Genomic DNA, 9602 nt, shown 5'->3' with positions numbered 1-9602 from the left:
TCTCTCCAGAACCAAGATGCAAACTGGGGACCCCGGTCACTGACAATCTTGTCCGGCATGCCGTGCAGGCGGAAAACATGCTTCATAAACAATGCTGCCAGGCCACGTGCAGAAGATATCCGGGAGAGAGGTACCAGGTGCACCATCTTGGAGAAATGATCGGTGACAACCCAAATCACAGTGCTTCCACTGGACTTGGGCAGCCCCACCACAAAGTCCATATCGACCATAATCCCAGGGCCTGTCGGCTACCAGCAGGGTGTAAAGTAGCCCAGCGGGACGCTGCTGAGAGGACCTATTCTGGGCGCAAGAGATGCACGCCCAAATGTAGTCCCTGACGTCACAGACCATATGCAGCCACCAGTACATACTCGCCAAGAGCTCAGAGGTCCGTTTTGTCCCGAAATGTCCACCCACCCTGGACGAATGAGCCCAAGAGAGGACCTCCGGTCACAGACGGGCAGGGACAGTTGTCTTGCCCGGAGGTACTGACTCAAGTGCGACCGGAGCCATGGTCCTCAGGCTCTCGGATGGGACGATCAGCCGAGGCTCCTCCTCCTCCGATGACACTACGGAGCGGGAGAGAGCATCGGCCCGGATGTTCTTCTCACCGGATAGGAAATGGAGGGTGAAATGGAACCAGGAGAAGAACAAGGACTAAATTTCTTGGCGAGAATTTAGCCGCTGGGTTGTCTGCAAATACACCAAGTTCTTGTGGTCAGTGAAAACCTGGAAAGGGTGGCGAGCCCCCCTACAGGAGGTGTCTCCACTCCGAGAAGGCCAATTTCATCACTAGCAACTCCCTGTCCCCAGTGGAAAAATTCCTCTCTGCCGATGTGAATGTCTTGGAGAAAAAGAAGCTTGGGTGCTTCCGACCTTGCGAGTCGTTCTTGAACAGGACCGCTCCAGAACCGACGGAAGAGGGAATGGGGTTCTTGCCAATCCATCATCGCCTGTAGCTTGGCAGGATCCTTGACCAATCCCTGGGCAGAAATGATATAGCCCAGGAAAGGCAAGGACTCCTGCTCTAACACACACTTCTCCAACTTGGTATAGAGGGAGTTTGCCCGATGGAAGTCAAAAACTTTGCATAACATCTCTCCGGTGGGAGTCAATATCTGGAGAGTAGAAGAGAATATCATCCAGATAGACTACTACCGAGGTGGTAAGCATATCCCAGAAGATATCCTTCACAAAGTCTCGGAAGATGGCCATAGCATTACAGAGCCCGAAGGGCATCACCAGGTATTCATAGTGCCCATCCGTGGTATTAAATGCCGTATACCATTCGTCCCCCTCACGGATGCGAATCAGGTTTTAAGCCCACGCAGATCAAGTTTGGTAAACACTATTGCTCCCCGCAACCTATCGAAAAACTCCGATATCAGGGGCGAGGGTACTTGTTCTTAACAGTGATGGTGTCAAGACCCCGGTAGTCTATGCATGGACGTAGTTCCCCATTCTTCTTCTGTATGAAGAAGAAACCTGCCCCTGCAGGTGACACTGACTTCCTAATGAATCCTCTTGCCAGATTCTTCTGGATTTACTGAGACATTGCCTCTGTCTCTGGGAGAGAGAGAGGATAAACTCGACCCCGAGGAAGCTCAGCACCAGCCAAGAGGTCAATAGGACAGTCATAGGGACGGTGAGGCGGAAGAGTCTCTGCACCGTTCTTGGAGAACACATTCGAATAGGGCCATTACACTGTGTGCAGAATTATTAGGCAAATGAGTATTTTGATCACATCATCCTTTTTATACATGTTGTCCTACTGCAAGCTGTATAGGCTTGAAAGCCAACTGCCAATTATGTAAATCAGGTGATTTGCATCTCTGTAATGAGGAAGTGTGTGGTTTAATGACATCAACACCCTATATAAGGTGTGCCTAATTATTAGGCAACTTCCTTTCCTTTGGCAAATTGGGTCTGAAGAAAGATTTGACGGACTCTGAAAAGTCAAAAATTGTGAGATGTCTTGCAGAGGGATGCAGCAGTCTTGAAATTGCCAAACTTTTGAAGCGTGATCACCGAACAATAAAGCGTTTCATGGCAAATAGCTAACAGGGTTGCAAGAAGCGTGTTGATAAAAAAAGGCACAAAATGACTGCCCATGAATTGAGGAAAATCAAGCATCAAGCTGCCAAGATGCCATTTGCCACCAGTTTAGCCATATTTCAGAGCTGCAACGTTACTGGAGTATCAAAAAGCACAAGGTGTGCCATACTCAGGGACATGGCCAAGGTAAGGAAGCCTGAAAAATGACCACCTTTGAGCAAGAAACATAAGATAAAACATCAAGACTGGGCCAAGAAATATCTGATTTTTCTAAGGTTTTATGGACTGATGAAATGAGAGTGACTCTTGATGGGCCAGATGGATGGGCTCGAGGCTGGATCAGTAAAGGGCAGAGAGCTCCACTCCGACTCAGACGCCAGCAAGGTGGAGGTGGGGTACTGGTATAGGATGGTATCATCAAAGATGAACTTGTGGGACCTTTTCGGGTTGAGGATGGAGTGAAGCTCAACTCCCAGACCTACTGCCAGTTTCTGGAAGACACCTTCTTCAATCAGTGGTACAGGAAGAAGTCGGTATCGTTCAAGAAAAACATGATTTTCATGCAGGACAATGCTCCATCACATGCATCCAAATACTCCACAGCGTGGCTGCCCAGTAAAGGTCTAAAAGAAGAAAAAATAATGAGATGTCCGCCTTGTTCACCTGATCTGAACCCCATAGAGAACCTGTGGTCCCTCATAAAATGTGAGATCTACAAGGAGGGAAAACATTACACCTCTCAGAACATTGTCTGGGAGGCTGTGGTGGCTGCTGCACGCAATGTTGATCGTAAACAGATCAAGCAACTGACAGAATCTATGGATGGAAGGCTTTTGAGTGTCATCGTAAAGAAAGCTGCCTATGTTGGTCCTTTTTTTTTTCTTTTTGAATGTCAGAAATGTTTATTTCTAAATTTTGTGTTGTTATATTGGTTTACCTGGTGAAAATAAACAAGTGAGATGGGTATATATTTGGTTTTTAATAAGTTGCCTAACGATTCTGCACAGTAATAGTTGCCTGAAAAAACAGATATCCTCCTAAGATAGCCAAATCTAAAAAAAAAGCACTCCAACTTCCAAATATATGAAGCTTTGATATTTATAAGTCTTTTGGGTTGATTGAGAACATAGTTGTTGTTCAATAATAAAAAGAATCCTCTCAAATACAACTTGCCTAATAATTCTGCACGCAGTGTAGTGTTTGGAGAGAGAGGAAAGATCTGCGGGTACCTCTGTAGTAGCAACCTGAAGGCAGTCCCTCTGACATCTACCCTCACAGGATTTACTCCATCCCAGAATTCTCCCTGAAAATCACTCTATATGAGGGGAGTGGTAGCGTAGCCATGGCATCCCCAAGAAAACCTCATCAATTCCCTCGGGCATGACTAGCAGGGAGATGATCTCCTGATGGGATGGAGACATGGATAGAGTAAATGGGATGGATTGATGTGTTATCCATGAGGGTAGTGTCGACCCATTTATCACCAGTATGGTCACTGGCTTGGCGAGCATCACCAGTGGAATTGCGTGCCATCAGGCAAATGCAGTAGACATAAAATTGCCCTGTGCCCTGGAATCCTCGCAAAGCTCTACCACATGGGTGGATGGGCCTGTACCGATTGTCCCCCTAAAGGTGAGCTTAGAAGATGGCGTTGCTGCATCTAGTGAACCAGTTCCTAAGGTCACTAAGCGTTGACGTTCCCTCGCTTGCTGAAGACACCTAGAGGCGAGATGTCCCGACTGCCAGCAGATACGACAGACCTTGCATGTACGAGCGGTCCGGGACATAGACCCCGCTCGAGACACCTCCATGGCCTCATGTGGCTTGGACATCTGGGCCGGAGATTCCAGAGGTTCGGCGAATGTGGGAGTCCGTTGAAACCTTTGCCTACACTGGGCTCGCTCCAACCTTCTCTCATTAAAATGAAGGTCGATGAGGATAAAAACTGCTATTAGCTCCTCTAGTGTGGCAGGAATCTTCCTAGTGGCCAAAGCGTCCTTTACATGGTCAGCCAGCCCCCTCCAAAACACTGGAATGAGGACTTCATCCGGCCACTCCAGCTCGGAAGCCAGAGTCCGTAAATGGACAGCAAAATGGCTGACCATGGACGGACCCTGTGTAGATGCCAGCAGTTGGAGCGCCGTATCGTGGGTGACTCGAGGACCCAAAAGGACCTGTTTCAGTGTGCTCAGAAACTGTGAAGCACTCTGCACCGCACGATCATCATGCTCCCACAATGGTGTGGCCCACTCCAACACCCTGTCTGACAAGAGAGATATTATGAATTCCACCTTGGCCTGCTCAGAGGGGAAACGTGCTGCCAGGAGCTCAAGGTGTATCTCACAATGGCTCACGAATCCCCTACATGACTGGCTATCACCAGAAAACTTATCTTCAGCAGGAGGCGGGATAATTTTGGAACAGGGGTGGCAATGGAAAAAGTGGCTACAGCCACGCTAGCAGCCTGAGCAGCTACTGCGGTAACATCCACGGCTGTGGTTGTGTGCTCAATAGCCTCCAACCTACCCTCCAGCTGCTGGATGTACCGCTGTAGTCGCTGCTCATCCGCCATTACTAGCCAGACCCTGGCGCTAATATAATGTTAGGGCTGGTGGAACGCACCAAATAATAAAATGATAGTAAGGTGCGTTCACAGCCCGGGGTCCACCGTGCATAGGTGGTAAACTGCTGCTTGGTAATGGCGGATGTATATAGCGGTATACAGAAGGTCACACGCGGGTTATTGTCATCCGGTGTGACCAGGAGCGGACTCTGTTACGTCACAGAGCCGCAGTACCATGGAACATAAATGTTGGAGCCTGTTAGAACTCACAGCACTCGGCAAGAGAGCGTTCAGTATGTGGTCACAGAACTCAGCACAAGGGACATGAGGTCTGAGTCCCTCTAGACCTACTGAGCATTCGGCGTCGCACCTGCGGATTCCCCTAATGAACGCTGACCACCGATTAGTGTCGAGCAAGTGCACTGTGGCGTGTAGAGCTACCAGTGGACACTGATTCCAGTCTCTGACTTTGCCTCTACCTACACCTAGGACAGGGCGCTTAACAGGCTAGGCTGCACAACACATGCGTACCAAGGGTAGGGGTTTCTTAATGTGTCATTCACCAGAGACATTCATACATGCATACAACACTCACTCGACATTGTCTAATCTTTTGCTATACTAGCACACAGCTGTGCGGTCGTGCGATCCTTTTATAGACACAGCCTTCCGGGACCTTTCTGATGGCCCAATCTGAGCTGCATTAGGACCTAAGCATGTGACCTCCGACCTCCAATGAGAGGTCATCCCATGGGCATGCTCAGTAGGAGAAAAGCAGGACTTAGTCCCAGGAGCGTCTGCTCGCCGCTGTCTCATGCATGGTACAAAAGCTGAGCCTGGAGTAGCAATCAGACGCCTAACATTAGCCTGGGCGAGATGCTGTGACCGACATCTCTGCTGAACAGGAACCTCTGCGACCGTAGAGGAATGGGTGACCGCTGAGGACATGGCTTGAAGTCCCCCCTGTGCAGTGGGAGAACCTCAGCGCCTAACAATCGCCCAAGAACTGAGCGCTAGGAGCTGGATACCAGAGTCCGTGGTTGCATGGGTACTACTACCCAGTGGCACAGCAGCATACCAGAGTCTGGAGCCAACACAAGGAGCGGCACCTGTGATAGGCTCCAGCTGCCTGCCATGGGGGCAAAGGTTTGCTTTTAAATCAGAGAGAGACTGTTAGCAGCAGGAGGGTGAGCTGTTAGGCAGCAAGGAAAAATGGAGGACAGCACAGAAGGAAGGCCTCCCTACCTACCTGTCCAGGTGTATCCAAAATTGCTTCCAGGCTGCCCTGCTCTCCATTGCAATCTGTTACCAGTGATAGTTCTGTACTATCAACCTTAAAGTAAAGGAAGATAAAACTACGGCCCTTGTGTCCTCCAGTGATCTCTTGCACCCTGAGTCCTGCACCACAAGGTACAGGAAACCTGACATAAACAGATCTGGTAGCCCTGGGGCCCAGCTCCACCTGTGGGGAGCAGAAGCATCACAGCTGCGTCACCATCACCCCCAGCAGTCTCCTTTAGCAGCATCGGCCATCCGTTTCCAAACATCACAGGTGGCATCATGTTAAATCCCATATACATATTCCCCATTATATGGAACTGCCACGTCCACGGAGTCGGGTCACGGCCCCGTGACTTCACCAAAGAAATGTCCGACCTGGTTCCGAGTACGCCACGGCACTGCTGGGCATGTCAACCACAAGGTCAGAACATCAAAAGCAGGCAAAGATGACCCACACTTTCTGGCTGAATGAGGAGATGGTGAATAAAGCAGAGTAGGAGGAGGAGGCAAAATGGACAGACAGCTGACTTAACGACTAAAAGCCATAAATAATTTCCCCATCTGAATAAGTTTGCAGAGCAATTGTCCTGATCTTATCCCAATTTAGTTTTCTTTTGCATCCCACAAGCCCTCACTATGACTATTTTACAGCCATTTTTAAGCTCCATAGTTTGGGTCCCCTTTGACTTCTATTTTGTTCGGGTCCAGGGTTAATTTTGAGGTCAAGTTTGGCCCCTAACCAAACATTTTACTTTATGTTCGTCAAAATTGGTGAACTCGAACATCCATGGGTTTGATCATCTCTAAACATCTAGTTTGTGGTAAGGACTATCTCAGCTCACGCAGGAACCATTTGGGACTGTGGGGTCAGGATCTCTAGTCTGTAGGAACCGGCCTGATCCATTGCAATTTTAAGTGTGTTTTCCACTTTCCAGAGTGAGTTGCTACACTATCATGACCCTCAGCTGGTATTTTGTTTGGGAAAAGTATCTCTTGCAGTTCCACTTATTAGTTTATATTTAGTAAGTGCAAGTTGTTGTCACAGATATACAAAAGAAAAAAAACTTGAATGATCTGTTTTAGAGTCATAGTATAACACTTTTTCCAATTAGATTTTTTTTTACATATGAAACATAACAAAAACCTTACAAATAGCATGCAGATAGAATAAAAGATGAACTCGCATCTGCTGCAAAGACGTCTCAGATGAAAAAAAAAAACCAATCACTCTCTGGTCTGTAATAACTATTAAATGTTCAGATCTCTTTGTATATTTTATGCCAAGATTGTTCTACACTGAGCTGCACAATGAATATGTGTGATGCATCATATGATGTGACACAAAACTTTTAATTAGCCGTTTAGTGACAAAAAGTTGTCACTTCTGCGTCTGAAACTTTGCTTTTTATCACATCTAAAGAATAGATTAGAATTCATAAATAGGAACATTTTTACAATTTTTTATCTGAAAATAAATTATGTTCTTGTGAAAAATAATAATTATTAGCAATAATAAACCATTAGGCTTTACAAGATAATGAGCCATAACTAGACTCCCCCTTGGACAATTATACTCTCATTTAATCTAAGCAGCCAGTCTTGTGTGTTTACTTCTTCCAGCAGAATGTGATTATCGGGATCCAGGTGGAATTAGCCATGTTTTTCTGACATTATAAAAGACGTCCACATTTAGGAGATTTCATCTTTACACGAGAAGACTCAACAACGGTTACATATCACATCGTGGCTGAAATGATCACAAGTCTCTTGAGAGCCTCCTATAAGAAGAACTGTCATAAAGTGTTTTATTGTGATGCATTTCAGGAGTTTATAAATGATTTTTATTAAATTCTCTTAAATGTTTAGGAGAAAAACATTTCTTTGAATATTCATGGGCCACAATTATGTGTGAGGAGAACCAGACACAAGTCACGCAGATACGTCTTCTTGGATTCCAAAGTCTATCCAAATACAAACCTCTTCTATTCCTTCTGCTTACCCTGAGTTACATTTGTATACTGGCCGGAAACCTTCTCATTATCCTTCTAGTGACCACCATTGACCACCTCAAAATCCCAATGTTTCTGTTTCTCAAACATTTATCCATAGCAGATGTCCTACTGACCACCAGTGTTATCCCCATGATGTTGCATTTAACAATAGTGGAAGAAGGAGTTATGTCCCTTTGGGGCTGTCTATTGCAGCTTTCTGCCTTTGGTACATTTGGATTTATTCAATGTTTAATCATCGCCGTCATGTCTTGTGATCGATATTTGGCCATCTGCCATCCATTACGCTATTCTTCTCTAATGACTCCAGATCTTTGTCTTTGGTTGGTTATTGGGTCTTGGTGTTTGGTTATTGGGTTGATATCAAGTGAGTTCTTTGTTGCTATCCAGTTTAACTTCTGTGGCTTGAATTCCGTCGACCACTTCTTCTGTGACTTTAGTCCCATAATGCAATTGGCCACTTCAGACATTTCTATATTCATTTTGCAAGACTTTGTTTATGGCATCTTTATGCTTTTTTTTCCATTTAGTCTTATTATTATTTCCTACTTTTGCATTTTTGTTAATATCCTTAAAATTTCTTCAACTAATGGTAGAAGAAAAGCCTTCTCCACGTGTAGCTCCCACCTGACCACAGTGTGTGCGTATTACGGCTCCCTAATCGCAGTCTATATAACTCCATCTGATGAGAGCTCATCCAACATCAACAAATACAGATCCCTGTTGTATCTAGTGGTGACACCATTGCTGAATCCCATTATCTACAGTCTGAGGAACAACGAGATCAAGAGAGCGATGCAAAAAATGAGTGATAGGTTTTTAAATGGATGGAGAAGGTAAAACGATAAGTTCAAAAGTAAAATTCAAAGGTTTCCTTCAGCTATGAATCTCAGAATCCTATAGCTGAAAACATTAGTCACATCTCAGGTCGTTACCCATGTCTTTATTTTGCATCCACTAAATGTTTTGAAACTTTATTTGAGCGAATCAATTAAAAGCACATCATATCTATTACAAAAATCATATTAAACCTTTAATGACCATCAATACATCTTTTTACTGACCTGTCAAATAAGAGACTCGCATCCCCATACAGGTGACAATCCAGCAGCTGTCGGCCGTCCACTATAGCTGACAATTTGCTGTATCAGCCACGATGAGTGTTGGCACCGACTATGGTCATTTAACCCCTGCTGTCAATAGTGAGTGCATCACATAAATGCTTAACAGAGTGTGGGGGCTTCACCTTTAACCCCGTCAGCATTCTGAGATCATGATTGTGTGGTCCTGATCATTGTCTTGGCAACTGATAGCCAAATAACGGCCTTAGAGTCTGCCGCCTGTAGCGACCTTTCCAGAAGTTAGCGACATTCAGATGGTAAAAATACACTGCTTCATTCCTGTCAAGTCACTTTCATTAATTCCTGAAAATCACCTGAAGGGTAAATAAACTACCTGACAGCAGTTTTCGATATGTCAGGGGTGCTGTTTTTTTTGGAGGTTTTCCAATATATAGGGCCCCCAAAGTCACTTCAAACCTGAATAGGACCTTCAAAAATATAAATTTTGTAAATTTCCTTTAAAAAAATGAAAAATGACTGCTACATTTTTAAACCTCCTAAAATTCTAACAAAAGAAAAGAACATTTTACCATTGAAGCTGATATAAAGCAGACATGTGGGAAATGTTACATG

The 9602-nt window shown here is 45.4% G+C and overlaps 1 protein-coding gene across 1 annotated transcript; it reads left to right on the top strand.

Annotated features, from left to right (window-relative positions):
- The first annotated feature begins 7803 nt into the window (after window positions 1–7803).
- LOC141050035 (olfactory receptor 5P81-like) lies at window positions 7804–8748 on the top strand. Its single transcript, XM_073546870.1, has one exon. It carries the CDS (start codon window positions 7804–7806, stop codon window positions 8746–8748), a length of 945 nt encoding a protein of 314 aa, XP_073402971.1.
- The last annotated feature ends 854 nt before the right edge of the window (window positions 8749–9602 follow it).

Source organism: Dendrobates tinctorius, unplaced genomic scaffold (assembly GCF_039654945.1).
Source record: "Dendrobates tinctorius isolate UK_male_01 unplaced genomic scaffold, ASM3965494v1 ptg000151l, whole genome shotgun sequence".
Taxonomy (NCBI): domain Eukaryota; kingdom Metazoa; phylum Chordata; class Amphibia; order Anura; family Dendrobatidae; genus Dendrobates; species Dendrobates tinctorius.
Note: the sequence above shows the minus strand (reverse complement) of the source record. Positions and strands in the feature narration are given on the sequence as shown.